Source organism: Patagioenas fasciata, chromosome 1 (genome assembly GCF_037038585.1).
Source record: "Patagioenas fasciata isolate bPatFas1 chromosome 1, bPatFas1.hap1, whole genome shotgun sequence".
Classification (NCBI taxonomy): Eukaryota; Metazoa; Chordata; class Aves; order Columbiformes; family Columbidae; genus Patagioenas; species Patagioenas fasciata.
This window is the reverse complement of record NC_092520.1, coordinates 174677632-174697069: the sequence shown is the minus strand read 5'-3', so window position 1 is coordinate 174697069 and position 19438 is coordinate 174677632. Positions and strand designations below refer to the sequence as shown.

At 44.2% G+C, this 19438-nt stretch overlaps 1 protein-coding gene across 1 annotated transcript; it reads right to left on the bottom strand.

Moving 5' to 3' along the window:
- Window positions 1-3263: 3263 nt before the first annotated feature.
- Window positions 3264-19381, bottom strand: DESI1 (desumoylating isopeptidase 1). The gene is made up of 6 exons (XM_065846972.2): window positions 19034-19381; window positions 10781-10802; window positions 9739-9808; window positions 8985-9094; window positions 8066-8188; window positions 3264-6392 (listed from the first exon to the last, which is right to left on the bottom strand). Exons 1-6 carry the CDS (start codon window positions 19305-19307, stop codon window positions 6299-6301), a joined length of 693 nt encoding a protein of 230 aa, XP_065703044.1. The 5' UTR covers window positions 19308-19381; the 3' UTR covers window positions 3264-6298.
- Window positions 19382-19438: the final 57 nt, after the last annotated feature.

The following is a 19438-nucleotide window of genomic DNA, read 5'->3' as shown; positions in this document are numbered from 1 at the left end:
GGATTTTGGGAGGGTGGTGTTTTCAGGTTTGCTGTTATGATTGCAGCGTCTCCCCTGCATTTAGGGGCTGGATTGAGCTATCTGGCAAGATTAGCTCCTCTGGGGGTCCCTGTGTCCTAAGGAACGGGAGAGGAGCAGGATGCCTTGTCCCAGTTAACCCCCATGCCTCACCTCACATTTCCAAGAGGATGCTGCTAATAGCTGATATTTTCACTGGAGAAGTGCAGTTTTCAGCCTCCACCCCTCTGCACAAAGCCGTATCTATTTCTTGCAGTAACTTTTGCTTTGACCTGCTTAGCAGTTACCATGAGTCATTCAGGATTTAATCAGACCATCTGGTCAGATCATATTCATATGGCTCTGTATTATGCTGGCCTGATACGTAATGGTGGACAGCACGCGTGGCTGCCATCTCCTACAATAATTCCTGAATTATTTCTGAATATCAAGATCTGGTGACAGGAACACTGGAACAGGCTGCCCAGGGAGGCTGTGGAGTCTCCTTCCTTGGAGACATTCCTGTGTAACCTCATCTAGGTGTTCCTGCTCCGGCGGGAGAATTGGACTAGATGATCTTTCGAGGTCCCTTCCAATCTCTAACACTCTGTGATTCTGTGGTCAGGAAAAACCTAGGTGGAACATTCAATCCTTTTTGCTCACAATCAGCTTGCCTTCTCTCCCTGGACCACGCTTAGCGTGTGAAGCTGGGGGGAAGTTTTCTTTTTTTAAGTTCTGCTTGTTTTTTTCTCAGTATTATTTGTTTCCAGGATATTGTGCAACCCCTTTTCCTAGTTTTCCACCAGATTCCTCTCAAAATGAAGCATCCAGGTGCCTTCAGAAGTTTTGAGTTCTACTCATGGTTTAGATCTTCCTGCTCCCACTCAATGAAAGGTGGATGTACAGCAACAATGTTAATAATTTACTTTTATGCCATTGCCTCAGACACGGTTTACCAAAACCAAAACATCCTCCTTAGCTGCTTGCTGGGGGAGGCATTCATTGTGTCCACCAGCTAATGTCACCAGGACAGCTCTTTCCAAGCTGTTTCTATGAGTTGCCTCCATAACATAGTGAATCAGGCAGTTTTGGATCAGCATTACAAGTGTTATTTGCCCTTGCATGGACATTCATGCAAAATCACGGTCTCTGGGGCCTTCTGGATCAGACACTGATTACAACCTCCCACCTCTGGAAAGCTGGACTCTTTTCTCAGATGCTTTGAAGCCCCCAGAATGGCTTCTCAGCACCCAGCTGCTTAGTATGTAACTGGGTGCTGAAACTTTAATTCAGTTTAGGGTTATGCTCATTTATAGCTCTGATTACATATATCACTCATCAGTTAATGTGTGGATGCTTACTCCAGAATATGAATACTTCAAAGTGTGCCTACCCTGGCATGCTGAAGAGTGAGTAGAGATGTCTTCATGAATTCAGGTTGTTTGACTACCAGAAGCCAAAGAGCTGCTCCCTCATGCAGCAGAGCCATGAGCTAACACCCAGGACTCTCAGAAGGCAGCCACAGGGTCAGATATGTGGTGAACTCCGAGGGTTCAGGAACGCAAGCCTTTTATTTTTCATAAGCCACAACATGGATGAGACTTGCTGTGTCTGGCTGGAAGTGGCATGTTGTTAGAACCTGCCAGCTTGCTCCTACTGCAGCCCTAGCATTGTAGCAGCACTTGGTTCTTGCTGTAGCCTCATCTGCCCATGGTCTTGTCACCTGGCAGCTCCCACCTGCAGCTTTGTTGTCTGGGAGAGACCTTCCTCATTGCCTCTTCCATTGGCATTGCTCTGGACATCCCAAAAGCAGGAGCTGCTCTTCCTGGGCTCAGGTGCATCCCTGTGCTGTGAGGCAGCAGTGCCACCTTGGGGAACTTCCCAGAATTGGGAAGTCTGCTAAAATACGGGTCAGCATTCACATTTTTGCACTTCTACAGTGCCATCGGGTTTATGCTACCAGGAGAGCTTTCCAAAATGTGAACTACCCGCTGCGCCTTCTCCAGCTTATTTATCACGCTGCTTTGGAAACTCTGTTCAAGTCAAAACAGCTCTCCCAGCACCCCCACTGCCTTTTGGTCTCAGCCCGTGTGGACTTGTGCCACCATGGTTTCCCCAAGTACAAGTCTGCCTGTTGGTGGAGTGCACAGCTGCATACAGCTACACTCGTTCCTTCATCTCGGTCAGCTCTGAGAACAGGGCTGCTGCTGCTCTTTCAGTTATTTAATACTTTGCACGGAAACCACTCCTAACACAATCCCTTGGTTGCTGCTCAGATAGGCAGCAGCTGTCATCATGAATACAATCTCTGTTACTAGCAGCAAGGACAAATATTTTGTTTGAAGTTTAGAAGCCAAGTGCGTGTGAGCACTGGCTTACACCACTTAGAGCTGCCATTAAGGTCAAAATTTTCCTTTTACATGCATTCCCAGGTATTTTATGTGTGGCTAGTACTGGTACTTGATAGCAAACCAGCACCATGTCTGAATAACACAGCCCAAAATAACCACAACCATGAATCTTTGTTAAAGCCTCCTTCTGTTCCAAGCCGTCTTCTGTATGACACTGATACAGACTGTTATACAAACAGCAAACTGTGTGTTTTGCCCTTTTGATGCCACTGATAAGCATGCAGAAAGCTGAACCAAGCAGAATTAAATTCTTCCCCAGAGGCAGGTATTTCCCCTGCTCCTTAACAGCCCAAAGGCAGAGACATGATGGGCAGTGCTCCATAATCCCCTCACCAATACCCAATCTGCAGCTCCAAAAGAATCCAGGCATGAAGTCCACTTCTTAAAGCTGTTTTTTTTCCTTTTGAAACTAGCAGCATCAAGACAAATCAGGAAAAGCTTAGAGCCTTTTCCTATGTTTAAGCTCTGTTGGGCCGCCTCTTCAACAGCAGACATTAGACATTTCATTCTTACCCTTAGATAAGCAAGGGCTGCACAAAACCCATGCTGACAGAACACCTATTGTCCAACCTTCATTCACCTCACCCAAATTGTGTCAACCTTCGGGAGTGCAGTCTTGATAAGACAACACGGTGCTTACAGAAGGAAAGTTTTCACAAACTTACATGAGAATATTGCCTGTGACCAGTTCTGGCAAAGGCCAGCAGCCACTGCTACTTCCAGGAGCAGTATCTGGCATAAACTGCTCAATTTCTCATCTTGTACTTTCCAGCTGGGACCAGGGTGAAGAAATGACTTCTGATCAGCTGCATCCACTGGGCAGCTGCATGGACACACATGTTCAGACATGAAAACTTGCTGTACTTCTTTTTATTGTAATAGAAAAAAAACCCCCACAAATAAATCAAAACATCACTTTTTCCCTAAAGACATTATTAACATTTTTCAAATGGCACAGGGGAACCCCAGCAACAGAAGACATAAGAGTAAGTGTGGGAAAAAGGGTTCTGTTCCCTTTCAGGAGTTCAGTTTCCCTGCCCCTTTGTCAATCAGCTGGCGGAAGTTCATCACCTATATACATTTACATACACTTCTCTAGTTTATATTCCTATGGGTAGGTAGGGCTGGGTGGAATGTTGGGGGCACAGTCCTGCAATTTACACATAACCATCTTTGGAGAAAATGGGTTTTCCAAGAGGTCTACAGGGCTCTTGTTACTCAGTTAGATCAAGCAAACAGGATTCCCTCCCACAGTTCCTTTGCCACAAAACACAGAGTAGGTCCCAAGCCCAGCAGACCCTCTAGTAGCCCCGTGGCTGCTGCAAACAGTATATGGCCATGTGAAATTCTACCCAGTGACCTTGAAGTAGCAGCATTATCTCTACAAAGAGGCTGCTCAAGAGGGTAAAATGCATATTGCAAAATGCATGGGGTGAACGTCTTTTCTTTCCTGCCTCCTGAGAGGATGTAAGAAGTCCTGAAGTAGGCAGCCAAGCAGAAACCAGACTCAGGACCTCTAAAGCAGTGGACATACAGGGAATATCCTCATTGTGCCACAGCACGGGGCAGAAACTGTGGCACCAGTGCTTCCACCACAGACAGCTGTGCCTGAAGTGAGAGTTTGCTGAAAGACAGTCGCAGCTGTGCAGCTTGCAGGTACCAAACTAGCACACCTAGACATAGGCTTGCACTGTATCAGCTTGAGTATACCTGTTCAACTGAGGAAGCTCCAAGATCTCTAACATGCTACAGCACTTTGTGGCACAGTGGTGTGTGTATTAAGATGAGAGACTGGTTACTCTTCACAGAATAGGTGTGGGAAAAGACTGGAGAGGATATACATAACAAACAGGAAAACTAAGCTATGGCTTAGCACAAAAACACCAATTCTTCCTCCAGGAGCACCAAAAGGCATTCGTAAGTGATTTATTATAGAATGCTTTCTGCAAATAGGACATTTTGATGGGGTAAGATTGTAAGCTTTTGTATAAGCCAATCTGTACTAACTGCTACAGAAGCCTCCAAGTCCAGACCACCAAATGAAATACTTAAGGAGAAGTTGATGGCACGAGCAGAGAATGACAAGGAAAAAAAATCTGGGATGCAAGAGCCACTGCTGCGCACTGAGAGCGGGTACACACAAAACTGCCAAACAGCACCCTATTTCCATTTGTGTAGTGACTCCACAAGGTGCAGGGCAACAGAGTATTTGACACAGTACAGTTTTCCACCTGCAGTTTTCCACCCCCTCAAAAATATGAGCTGTTATAGTTCACACTGAGTAACAGTGTGAGAAACTTATCAAACTGTATTATTCCGAGAGAAACAGCTCAGCAAAGACATCTCCTCTATAATCCTTAGGTATACAGAAAACTTCCAGTACTGGAAGTCTGAGATTCAAGATGGAACTTGGCAGCAATACTTTTCACAACAAAGCACTAGACAAAGGGCTGTACATTTGCATAGATGCTTTTTCAGCGGTATCTGGGACATGCAATCCCCATTTATGGAGCATCAGCAATGTTTTGGGGTTTCTCTTATGTTCCCTCCTAAATGTTATTGTTACAAAACTGTTCACGAAAGTAGTGTGTATGCATGCATGAAAAGAAATCAATGTGTCTATTCTTTCATTCCTCTGATCTTTTTCCACTGCAAATAATTGCAAAGCTGTAAGACTCAATCTAGAAGATGCAGTATTGATACAATCAAATGTCAATCTAAGGACAGGACTGCCTCTGCATGTAATGCAGTAAACTCAATTGTCCCACAGAAAAGCTTAATTTTACTATTCATCATTTCCTTCACATTTGGGGAGACCCATCACCTATTTCTCTTACATTTAAGCAGAGCCCCCTCTGTGATGTGCTTGACTGCTTTAGAAAGGGCAGCGGTATCAAAGAAAGTTGGAACTCCTGCTGTGTCTGCAACTAGAGACTCAAGGCAGAATTAGTTCACCTTATATTATCATGCAGTTGCCATGCTATTCCTACCTTACTGTTCTGAAACTCTGGCTTGGTAACAAAAAAAAAAACAAACAGCTCCTATGCAAAGGTAAATAGTTAACAAGGTTCTGTCTATCTGCTGATAAGCTTACATGCAAGAGAACAAAACATTTAATTTCATTTTACTTTCACCTGAAATCTGTTTCCACCACTTCTGCTCATGAGATTCTGTTTTTTCAGCTGGTTCTTGCCCAAAACTCCTGGATCTAGTGTTAGGAGGCCCTCGGGAACCTTCAGTTCCAGCCTCCCTCCCACACACAGCTACTCCCATTGAAAGTTTCAACTTTCCAGTGTTACACTGACACACGGTTCAGCTTGATCACCTTTCCCACATGGCTGTGCCACTGCAAATATTCTAATCAGACCAGTTCAGCTTTTCACTTGAGCAAATAAAATAATGCCAGTGAAATATGCAAAAGACTAATCCTGGGACACCTTTACTTCCTAGGATACCAATACTTCCTTTGTCTTCTTCCTACACACTTTAGCAAATACCCCCATAACATAGGTAGTGATAGAAGAAAGAGATGCAAGCCCGCAAGGGAGGACTAAGACATTTCCTTATTTACTCCAAATCGTGTAATGGGCCCTTGAATGCTCACGGAATGAATTCCCACTTACCAGCACAGGAGTTACTTAGGAAGTGTCAGCCTACTCGGGCAAGACAGCCTTCATAAGTTAGTAGAACACTATTAGAAATTATGGCAATATTTTTGATAACATTGTCTTACATGCACCCTGATAAATCCTCACCCTAGGAAAATTTAAAACTTTTCCTGTAACTTCTGTAGAGTTAATTCTGATGGGAAATTATAAAAGAGAAATCTGGTAGATTCACGTTTAAAAAGGAAGAGGCCTGGTGAGGCTGGGCATATGGAATCACTCCTGTTAGCTCTGTCCATTGTGTCTGCTGAAGGTATTTCCTCCAGGTGGCTGGATCTGGATGGAGTCCAGGAGAGGCCTTAAAGCTTGTCCAAAAGGTCTAAGAAGGTAAAGAAATAAACATGTCAAATAGCTTACTTGATGAACAGCTTTCACCATTTACTACTGAAGTGCACTCACTTCCCAGAGTGCAGCAAACTGACATTGTAGAATAAAATTTAAATAACAGACTTCCACTACAAGCTAAAGCAAATGAATTTAACCTGTTAAACAGAGTTTACTGTTCAATCACTAAGAATCTTAATCATGATTTTCTATAAGCTAGTTCTGAGTCCTAACATGCCCAGACTGCTAATGTGGTAATACCGTGTCTGAAACCAGCTTTTAGTAATTCATTCTACTTAAGTGTACAAATGAAATCCCTGTTATGCAACTGCAGTGCTCCATTAAGTACCACATCAGTATCAAAGATTCTTCTAGAAGAATAGCCTCTAGCCCTCTTAAAAGACAATGGTTCAACACACACAAAATAAATTTTTGTTGCAATCCGTAACACCTGGTTTATCTTTTGATATGACTCATTGCTACAGACTTTGCCTGATTTTGAGAGATCTGAGAAGACAAAAAACGCAGGGTAGGAGACAAGTGTCTCTCAAACAATGTGGTACACCACTGTTAGGAGAAATAAAACCTAAAAGATGGAGCTTGAAGGATTCCACTGGGACCCCCACTGGCTCAGTTGACTACAAAAAAAAAAAAAAAGTTGAGCTGACCTACCAGGCAAGAATTCTTCATTTCCACTCTTTCATAGCTTTAAAATTGTAGCATTAATTCAAAAATTACATCTCTTCTTCCTTTTCACAAGCAAAGTTGACACCTCCACTGTAGTTACGGTGTTTTGAGTAAGAGAAGTGAGCTTTAACAGATACTGGTTTCTAAGACAAAAAGACTTGCACCATGTTCTGAAACTTTTCCCTCTATTCTGCCCTGGTGAGACCACATTTGGAATATTGTGTCCAGTTCTGGGCCTCTCAGTTCAAGAAGGACAGGGAACTGCTGGAGAGAGTCCAGCACAGGGCAACAAAGATGATTAAGGGAGTGGAGCATCTCCCTTATGAGGAAAGGCTGAGGGAGCTGGGTCTCTTTAGCTTGGAGAAGACTGAGGGCCGACCTCATTAATGCTTATAAATATGTAAAGGGTGAGCATCACAAGGATGGAGCCAGGCTTTTCTTGGTGACAACCAATGATAAGGGGCAGTGGGTACAAACTGGAACACAGGAGGTTCCATTTAGATCTGAGAAGAAATTCCTGCATAGTGAGGGTGCCAGAGCACTGGAACAGGCTGCCCAGGGAGGTTGTGGAGTCTCCTTCTCTGGAGACATTCAAAACCCACCTGGACACATTCCTGTGTAACCTCATTTGGGTGTTCCAGCTCCAGTGGGGGGACTGGACTGGATGATCTCTCAAGGTCCCTTCCAATCCCTGACATTCTGTGATTTTTACACTTGTCTGGTTGCACATGAGAGACCATCACAAAATAACTAATTTAAGCTAAAGGCAGAAGAACAACTTTCTCCTGCCCTCTTAATAATGCCAGTCAGCACTTGTCGTATGGTGTTGTAAGCGTTGAAGTAAAGCAAGTAGCATCTTCTCCTTAATCTTATGCTGGTTCTCAGAGAGAGTCAGCAGAAACTGGTACCACTGGCTCTGTCAAATGTTTAAGTATTAGCATGAAGCAATATACTACAGAGAGGAGCAGCACAGACACTCACGTGGCAAGAACTTCAGATGGAAGGTCAGTGATGTAGGAAGGGATTTTTCTCCCTGTCAGGAACTGTGCCACTTCATTACTGAAGGTGTTGCAGTTATGTTCAAAGAGGTTGTAAGACTCTCCTCTGTGCCACAGGAAAGGAAATTAAACAAAAAAGACCGATTCAGCAATAAATCTAACAAGCAGAAAAACTCAGACCCCTAATGAGGGACACTTCCTTACATTAGCACTTTTTTTTCCCCACAAATAATTCTAAGGCAAATAGGTGAAATACAGACATCAATTAACCTTCAAATTCAACTGAATCAAGGTGGAAAATGACATCTCTCTGTATCACTGACTTTATACAATGATATTTTGGAGGATAAGTGAGGTCAGGTTTCTTCAGTTAAAACTGCAGAAGGAATAACGAAAAATCAGAGGAATTACTGACATTGAAATATAGGCAGAACATTAAATACTACTGTCTCCTATTCTTGTGAGTAGTAGATTAGATACTTCAGCAGTCAAGACCTTGCTTTTACTCATGTGAAAGCTGGCAGCTTTACTACAACACTTCACCTACGACTCATGGGCAAAGCACTATTTACTGAGATACTTCATAAAGTGTCTTCATTTTCCCTAGTGATTCTCTCCAAGGCATTCCAGGCATTATTCCATTTTGTGAAACACTGCATGAAAGATTTCCTGGCAGAATGTTTCCCCAGCCTGGCTCAAGGCTGGCACACCAGAGGGCTGTCTAGCTGGTAGCTCCTTGTGCATCACTTCCAGTTGCATATTTGGAGAGTAACCAAATAATACACTAAGCAGACAAAGCTCTGTGGGTAGGATTGGTTTCATAATACCTTCCTTCATTTTGCATCCCTTCCCCTAAAGGCTTTTTCTGTTACACAGATTTCATAGGACAAGCTGCTACTTACCGGAACATAGATTCCCCCAAAGAGGAAAGATATTCCAGAAAAATTTCTTCTGTGACTTCAGTGTTCCCCAGGTCTACAACTGAGTCTGGGGGGCCAAGAAGTGTCCCTCCCTGTAAAGATTAACAGCCAGAAGACAATGTTAAATGGACAGACTGAATTCTTTTGGAGGACTCTATTGAATACAGCTCTCACGGCTTGTCCAGGTACAAGAGGAGGAACTTTTGGTATGTTTGTCAAGAAAAAGTCCCACTGGCCTCCTCTGTTCTGCACTCAGAGAATGAGGAGTAACACGCAACTTAAATTTCAGCTTGTATACTTGGCTGTTGGTGCTGAAAGCTCAAAGCTATGGCAAAATTCTGCTTTAAGAATGGCCTATCAGTTTTGCGTCTCCAAGAACAGAAAGATCTGACAAAGCATCACGAATTTTTTTTCAATTTTAAAGTTGCCAAGTCTGCATGTAAAACCTATTGATACAGAATTAGACAAGGTGTCACCCTGGCAATGCAGCTGGATAAGATATCTTGAACAGATACACTCTACCAGCAGAAGCAACCTCCAACCTGTATTTAGTTGGGCTTAAACCCACTGTCTACGCTCCCTTTTCCTCAATTGCCCTGGGCAACCATGGCAACCAGCCACATCTGGCTGAATTCAGAAGCCTTTTCCTACTTTTCTAACAGGCAGGGACACAAGCAGTTCTGATCAGGTTACCTTATCACTAAATTATCTTATCAGAAAAATAAGTTTAACTTACAGGTGCACAGCTGGAGATTCCTCCACTGCCATAGAAGAACTCATCCTTATGGACTATTATGGAGGTGTGCCTGCCACAGAGAACAGAAAACAGGTGAAACAAAGGAAACCCTTAATGTAGGACATAAATCACTGGTAAATTTATGTGCTCAAGGACATAATGGAGTGAGTAACTGAAAGAAAAGGTCAATGGGTTTCTGTGTGTAGGAACAGGGTCTGCTGGGACATGAATGGGTATGGAAGCAATGATTATCAAACCTACTATAGGTCTGTAGGTGGCTGGGAAAGCACAAGCTCAGCTAGGTGCCCAAGCATGAAGGAATATAGGAAGAAAGGGACTTCCACCCCAGTATGAGATCTCCAGCAGCCTCTTTCTGCTAAAGGGTCAAGAGAAGTCACAGAGATAGAGAGACAGAGCTAGCCCTGCCATCACATCCACAGAAGTGCACATCTGATTGACACTGACTGAGAAGGAGGTCAGTCACTGGAGATGGATCAATAAAGAGGGAAGTAGATGGACAAGGGTTTGGTGGTTTTTTTTTTTTTTTGAAGGAAAAAAACCAAACCCAAACAACAAAAACCCACCACCAACAAAAAAATCCCAACATTCTTGATACGATATATCAAATTGCGGAGTGTTTTGTAACCAAATGTAGGCACTGCTCTTACATGCCAGAAGGCCTGATTCTGTAACACCTGCTTCCCACCCACTCTTTTACTCTCATGTTTAGTCATGCCTGCAATTAGAAGTCAAAGAGCTCGGGAAAAGACAACATTCTACCCTTGAAAAAGTGTGTAACTGCGCTAAAATGCAACAACTGCTACCAACACTTCTTTTCATGGGGCCCATGGAGCTTTAAACGGAGAAGTTTAACCAGTATCTGACTGTACATCACCTCACTACCAATCTGCATTCATGAACAAAAAGTGCCTTGGTCTCTCTTGAGCATCTAAACGTTAAGATCTGAAGCATATATAATCTCATAGTCCCTACACTACACAATGTTTAACACACCTTACGCAATTTAAATCTAGTCACTTACCAGATGCCATCCAGCTGTTTCCCTGTATGAAGAGAAAATAATAGTTATTAGCAATGTATTTTCCAGATTTCAGCCTACTTTCTGTCAGTCACTTAGGAACCATGCTTATTATTTCACCATGACAGTAACACCAGATTTCATCCCAGAGTTGCTTCTCATGAAACAGAATGTCTTTCTTTCAAAGGAACTACTCCATCCACACTACTGCTGCACTTTTTTCCTCCTTCATGCAGAGGCAGCAATGCCACCCTATCCTGTCACTGCTTACCTTCCTCAGGCTTTTCTCTACAGACCAAGAAAATAAATGTTTTCCTAAAATCAAAACCTTCAGTCAGGACCAGAAGAGTTGAATTTTACACCGATTACATAATTGCAGGCAGTTAGCCTGCAAGAAAGAGTATTCACTTTTCTATTTCAGTAACTGATGAGAGATCTGATGGGAGCATATAATCTGTGGTGATAGTGTCTATAATCTATTTCATAGTTCCTTCCTTTCCCTCCCTCCCCTGCCCTTAAAAGTGAACAATTTAAGTGGGAGTTGGGGACAAGAATTGCAGGATTGAAATTCATACAAGTTATAAAACGGTGTTTTGTAGAACACAGCAAAGACTTGCTTCAGGCACAGCTAACCTAATAATATAATTGCATCTTAGAGGAAAAAGTCCCTTCTGAAGTGCTTTTCCAGTTCCCTAGAAGTGGGAAACCTAAACCTCTCTGTGTCCATGATACCTGCTTCAGATGAGGGTCATGTAAGAGTGGAGACAGGGAAAAGGCTGTTGTGACAGTACAGACATCAGTCAAAGCGAGTACACAGAGTCTGGAAGTAGGTGGATTGATCTGTCACTACCATGGATCACAGTCAGGCAGTAAGCATATTCACTGTCAACCCGCTGCACAGAAATGTAGGCATGGAGTAGAACAAAGGCCAAAAGATAGTAGCAACAATGACAGAAACAGAGCAGTGTGTTGTAACATCTCAGGAGCATTTTCTGCCCCTTTAGCTTGTCCCATGCTGTTGTGCTCCTCAATCCTCTGGCTCTTGTTCCACACCTTCCCCACCAGAGCTGTCATCTTGTACCCTGGAGATGCCAAAAAAACAGTGACACCAGCACCATTCGAGGCAGGGTATCACTGCCCTCACTTTAGCAGCTGGCCTATGGCAGGCTCTAGTGCCTGGCTTTGCGTAGTCAGTGTTCTGCATACCTGTTACTAAATTATCACACCTTTGTTCACAATCAATCACTGTTTTCCACTATAAACTTGAACTTTAGCCTCCAGGGCAGAGAAACAAACCGTTTCAAAGGTGGCACATACTAGAATCATATCTGTCCTCTTGCATGTTACACAGAAAAAGAACGTCTTAATACTTACTTTCACACACATTTCCAGCAAACAACTATGAAATGCTTTCCACAAAGTTGCCACTTGGCACCTATATTCTGTGTGCAGGTGAGTTATAGCAGATGTTGACAATGTCACAAGTGCTCTGAGGAACCTGCTTGTGCAACTACAACATCTACTTGTAAAGATCATTGCAGCAAAGGCTACCACACATTGGGCTGCTCTAGCAAGACTGCAGTTAGCACCTCGGGACAGGTGACTCTTTCTTCCTATTTGACACTTGTGAGACCACATCTGGAATGTCGTGGCCTCTTTTGGATCCCCCTCAGTACAAAAGACACTGACATACTGGGAAGAAGCACTTGCTGTATTGAAGAGCAGTTGAGAGAACTGGTCTGTTCAGCCTCAAGAAGAGAAGGCCAAGAGTCCTTATTGCTGTCTACAACTACCTAATGGATATGGAGAAAAGAGAGCCTTCTGCTCAGAGGAGCACAGTGAAAGGCAACAGGTGTTAGCTAGAAAATGGGACATACCCAACTCAGTAAGAAGAAAAAAAAAAAAAATTACCATTAAGTTGGTCAAACACTGGGGCCAGGATCCAGAAAACATGTGGGATTTCCACCCTTGGAGACACTCAGAACTCAGCTGCCTGGGGCCCTGAAAAATCTGCTCTTGCCAGATCTACCTGGAGCAAGACTTCCAGAGGTCCCTTTCCATTAATGCAATTCTCTGATTGTATGAACAAAACCCAAACAGAATTCAGGAAAGGGCCTTTGCATTAGACTGCAGTCCAATCCTTGGGGGGGCTCCTCTCTGGCTGCTACACACAAAATCCATAGCCAACAACAAGCAGTAACTGCCAGGGCAATAACAGAACAGCTTTTGGCAAGCGAAGCGGCCCATCTTCACACAACCGGTCTGTCTGAGGCTGCTCAGCAAGGTCAGTTTGTTCCAAGTGCTGGTTTGATGATCTTAATGGAGCTACTGACCTGCTGTTTTTGCTCGGCTCCTGTAAGACATTAACCAGGTTGGCATTGTGGAAAACACATGCCAGATCTGCAGTGCTGATGACACTAAGGCATTCATGGTAGCTCTCCAGCCTGCTACAGACAACATAAAAATCCTTTCTGCCACTGGTGGCCTGTGCTTGGTCAGAGGCAGTACAAGCCTCCCCAGTGACACCACCACTAGGGAATCCCATGCCTAAGAAACCCACCATTATTGGTCACATACGTATGACCCAGAGACATCCAAGACCAGGCACATTGGGTATGCTGCTGCAGTTTCCCATGCTGCACAGCTGGCTGTTGTCATCTCAACTCCAAACTGACTGGCAGAGGAATAAATTGATGGCCACCAGCTTCTGATGAACTTGCGCAGCTCCCTTTCCTGCTGCTCAGCACGAATCTCAATGTTGTTTGTCTAGCATCATGTAAGAGGTTCTGTACAAACCTTCATGGACACCATCATCTTCCTCCTTAAGTTTTGCCTCTGTTGGTGATCCTCCTATACGACCCTTCTTGCCCTTCTCTCAAACTCAGACATTGCACAGAACAACCACTGCTGCCCCGACAAGCTCACATAAAGCCATCAGGGCAGCCTGCATTAAGGAGTTAATGTCTTGCCTTCTGCCGGACATTGTCCACTATATATAAAATACATTGCTTGTAGCCTCTGAAGGTGACACTTTCCAATAATGCTGCTTCTGGCAGCACTGTTCAGCTTAAAAAATGAGAAGGTCAAGCTGGCCAGGGAGCCTCCCCTAATAATGCTTCAGTGCAAGAGAGCTTATATTCCATCGTCAATTCAGGGGTTTAGAAGAAGGGATTGCAAACACCATCTGGGATATTGGCTGATATCGCATTCCATGTTCTTCCCCTCCTTGCCGCAACACTCCAAACTCCCATGACACGCTGCAGTGTGAGTGAACTATATGCTGGTGCTGCCACCAAAACCAACACATTTGCTCATAGCATGAGGCTGTCTAGAACTATATGTAAAAGTCTGATTTCCCAGTAATTTGTTTGATCTGCAAAAACCTTTAAATTGCAGACAGTACCCTCTGCTCCATACCTACAGCAAAGCTGACCCAAATGATCCAAATGCATTTAATGCAGAACATGAACGCCATGATGGAATGCCACTCTTCTGGGCATCATCCCGGTAAAACTCTTTTGGGATGATACTCTTCTGGGTTCATCAGGTAAAACAGGGAAACTGCAAGATGCCTAGAGAGTTTGAATATTTCAATGGCTGTTGAGCAGGAAAAGGTGTTGCAAATTTAGATGTACACAATCATACAACAATTAGTGCACATGGTCGAGTTGTTGGGTAATAGCTGTCCCACAGTAACTGCCTGTGTGCAGGCTCAGCCTGAAGTAAATGGAAAGCAATTCAGCTTAATTTGATCTGCTTCCACCATGAGCTAATGCAAGTCAAGCTACCTTGCGTTTGTCACAGACGTGAACGTTCCTGTGTTATATCTGCCAGAGTTTAGGATGATAGCTTGTCAGTATTTGGAAATCTGATCACATACCTGATTCTTTAAGTCTTCCTCCCCTCCCCCTGCCCTTGCCAAGGTGCTTATATGGATCTTTCCTGAAAATACTCAGTGGAACTCAGGATGGCATGCCAATTCTGCATAGCTCTGTGTGCTTGAGCATCTCAAAGATTCAAATCACAACGTATCATCTGGCAAGTAACCAAGTTTTTTTATTTGCTGTTATTTTTCTTTCTAACATTCATAGCTCAAATACTTTCATAGTGTCCAAATCAGCCATAAAGTTATGAGAAAAATACAATATTAAAATTCATTAAACAATTCCAGGACTCTCAGCTTTGTCTTAGCATGAAGTAGGTAGATTTGTTTTTTGCACAGCTGATTCAGGAGACTGTCATTGTTGGGATATAAGGGTATTTTGAAAGAAGCAAGCAAGCCCGTATAATTTTAGAATGCGATGAAACAGGATTACTTCCATGCTTGGATTTATCTGGAAGGCCAAGCAGAAGGGAGATTAGATGCTCACCAATCTATTTTACTAGCATGGTTAACTTTTTAATCTTGAGGACCACACTATGTAGCACAATCCTGTGCTCTTTAAGTATCAAATGAAAGCGGCATTTGTAAATTAATACAAATTATGAGACTGAAGGGCAGAAGCGTTGGGAGACAGGAAGAAATTATAGAAGGTGATGAGTGCTTGATTTATCCCATTCAGAGCTCAGGACATTCATCCCTCAGCACAAGAACAATACCTGTTCCCAAGCTGTAAAGAAATAATAGGAAGCTTAGTATTTTAACAACATATCTATGCTCTGCAATGGATATACAAGCCCCAGAAGACTCTAAAAGATCCCAGAAAAGTAGCAAACTTGTCTGCTGGGGAACTGGAAGTGATACAATTTGGTCAACCAGCGCCGGTATTTCCAGCAGTGCATTGCTTTGCATATCACTGCAATTTCCTCAGGCCAACCCATTAAGGTTCCTGCCCTTTTTGAATTGAAAATTATCTTAATTAGTCAAACACTTTCTCCTTGTGCTACCGAGGGTGCCCAACTGAAGCAAAAATCTAATGGAAAGGGAGGAGTCTGCTTCAGTTCTCTTCTCCTTGAGGTGCCTAGAGACACTAGGAAGTAGGCTAGGTTGGGGGATGGCAACACATTTGATTTTCATGAAATCCCAAGCAAATGTTCTGGAGCCAAGTTCATGGAATCTCACACTGGAGCAATTTTAAAAAATCTTCAGAACAGGTGGAGGAGAAGGTACCTGCTTTTAGCAGTTACTTTTTGCTCCAACTCTTTCTGGGCTGTTAAGTCCTTACAGCTGAATGTACCACTTAAAAATTTCAGCCAACACATACTCCTGGTCAACTCACCGTTAATTATACTGCATGGAGCCAAAGCTGCTGTGGTAAACTAAGCTCCTGCCCATTCTGTGAGTCACATGTGCAACAATCTCCATTACAGGACAAGAGAACTTTGAGAGCTGCAGGACAGCTTTCCTGAAGCCCATGACGCAATAGGATTTTAATCTTCCCTAAAGATTTATCTGCCTTTGGACATCTACTTCAAAATTAGCGCTGCAAGCTGAATGATTCTGTCTTCCTCTCTATCTCCAATAGAATCAGGTGAACTCTGCTTTCTGCCCTGAAAACAGAAAATCTCATTGCATTTGGGTTAACATTTGTTATTAGATCATGCATTTGGACAGAAGAATGTAGTCTCAGACTGAGAATGCAGGAGAGAGGGAGAAAAATACCTGCGGAGAAGAGACACGTAGAGAAACGGCACACAACAATTAAACATGCCACTTCCGATATCAAATGCAGCTGAACTACAGTATTTGGTCATGTTTAGAAATATATACTGAAAAATTACAGGAAACTCCCAGAAAAGTAGAAAAAACAAAATAGCCTGGGTAAAAAAGAAAACAAACTGTCAAGAAAAGCAAAGATGTGCCCAAAGACCATTACTAAGTCACTCCAAAGCCTGCCATGAACAGTGCTGTACAGCTCCACCTTTCAGGTTCATCACTCAACCACAATGGAAAGAAATGACACTGAAAAAGTTAGGATAACATTTAGTAGTGCCAGCTGATCCCTGAATGCCGCATTGACATAATCCATAATACCTCTGGATCCTATTAGCACCAGAAGACACCAAGGAATGATGATCTTGCAGTGGTCAACCCCATAAGAAGGGATTCATCCCCCTCTGGCAGGCGGACTTCAGTTTGTTTCCAAGTATGCTAGGAGTTGATTTTAGCACAATCAATTATCATATTTGGCTTTTTTTTTCTCCTAAAATACGTGTATTTCAGTATTGGTGATGTTACAGAATTATCATGAGGAGCAAAAGTATTGTTTCAGTCAAACTTGGCATCTATGGAAAGAATACCAGAAGTACAGACAACAAATGTTTAGCACCAAATCACTTAATAAAACCTTTCCTCTTCAGTTCCTGTGACTTTCCCTGATGATGTACAGTTTACGACCACTACTGACTGAAAAAATGGAAAAATAGCTATTGACCATTTGAAAGTTGACGTACAGAGAAACAGCAACAGTTTTTGTCGTTCTTCAAGAAAACAAAACAAATTTTAAAAGGCATGTACATGAGGAAAGAGAGGTATTCTCTCCATCCCTTTGCTCTTGGGCAGGTTTCTAAAACAGTGAGATATGTCAGAGTCCACTGAAAATGCACAGAAAACTTGAAGGAAAAAAAGCAATAAACAATGATTTGTTTTACTGACATTCTAGTCGCTGGATCTACGTAATCCCAGATACTCTGCAGTCTGCCTTGTCACCGTGACCACAAAGGCCTAGTTGGCCCAGTTCCACAAACATGTATGAACTCAGCCAGTTCCTCGGCAGCACCAGCAAGCAACTCTCCCCACACTACCAAGAGAAGTGTTCAGATTTTTAAGTTTTCCTTTCCATTATTCAGACTCCTAGAAACTCAGCACCAAACTGTATCTCAAGCACAAGGTTTTAAGTTGTTGTTTGGGTATCATAAAAAGCATCAAAAACAAAGTCATGCACTGAATGTTTTAATGTGGGAATTCAGAAAGCTACAAGGTCCCAAGATGGATTTTGTGGGTAATAAGAGAGCTAAAAAGCCATCATCGCTTGATCGGTGTGAAGATCAGCACAGATATACATTTAGAAACAGGTTGTCACTGTATAAGTCTATGTCTAAACAAACACTTTGAAAAAAGACTAGTTAAAATCTGCTCAGCTTGAACACAGGTAGATCAAGTACGCATGTAATCTATCTTATTATTAACTCTCAGCACAAGATAAGACATGGCTATTACAAATTAACACATGAGAAATGACTTCCCTGAGGGCTATAACAGAAGTCTTGAGGTTATCCAGGATGGAAAATGCCCATCTCCCAAAGCTGTCACTGCTCTGGCTAACAGAGCACTTCACATATGAGCTCTGTAATATTTTCTTCTCAGCTTGGCAAGCCTACTGTTGATGTGTATGAAACCCCACGCTAAGAACTACTTGGACTTTCGTTTTAAGCTTGCAGGATGGTACAGAATCTTCTTGTGGGACAGATGAGCAAAGTGAATGCCAACAAACTGTAAAACAAGATTACATGGAGCCATCTGTTCAGACACTGAGCCTGCTGGGAAGCCTCATCTCACACAGACTGTTGGTCTGACACAGGCCAGAGTCTACACGTAACAGGTATAAACCACTCTATGTGTTTCTACTTCACACTTGTAAGAGTTCAAGCAAAACTAAGTTTCCTTGACATCCCCAGTCCAGGGCTCAGTTGGAAACACATGCATTCTTAACAAGATGCACAACCAACTTTTACAAACTCTCTGGAAGGAGAAGGTGGCCAGTTGCACATCTCAAACCGTGCAATGCCTGCCCCAGTCCAGCCTCACCGCAACACGGAGCCGTGTGGACTCAATAACCCTGTGAGCAGCAGAAGCCCTCCTTTCACTTCAGCTTTCCTACCAAGGCATCACAGCAGTTGAGAACCGAGTTTTCCCTCCTCCCAGGGGCTAAGTAGTATTTTTAATTAGCTTTTAGTAAATAAAATGAGTGAAGCGACAAAGGACGGGTGAGGGAAAAGAGGCTGAACGCTGTTCACCTGGAGCCACCTGGAGCTGGTCCTGGAGCCGCAGCTAAAACCCCCTCGGTTCGCACATCCCGGGCCCGCACACTCCCAAGCCGCGCTCGGCCCTAGTACCCGCACCCCTAGGGAGCTCTTCCCCGGCGGCCACTCCCTCGGGACAGCGATACCGGGCGGGGGTGCGGGGGAAGCAACCCCCGGGTCCCGTTTCCCGGCGAGGCAGGGCCGTGGCGGCCGGTGTGGGAACAGGAGCCCCGAGGAGGCGACGAGAGGGGAGGGATGTCCGGGGCGGTGCCCGTGTCCCCGCCGTGCTCTTACCCAGCATGAGGGGGCTGAGGCGCCGGGCCATGCCCTTGGACAGGTCGTACACATAGAGCTTCACGGGGTGCAGGGCCAGCGGCTCCTCCATGGGGGTGCGGGTGCGGGCGCGGCCGCCGGGCGGCACCCGGAGCCCTGGCAGACACCCGCCGGCCGCCGGGAAGCGGAGGGGAATGACGGCTCTAAGTGCCGGGCCCGCCGCAGCTCCCAGGCGCGACGGCACCGACCGTGAGGTGACAGACGAAACAGAAGGGGCGACGCTACCTCTGCGCATGCGCGGCGGTCGCCGGCCGGCCGGGCTGCCCCGTCACTGCGCCGTTATGCAGTACGGTGGTTCCGGCCTGGGGCGGGGGCACCGCGGGGGCGGAGCTAGGGAGGGTGGGCGGGGATGGGGAAGTCCCCCTG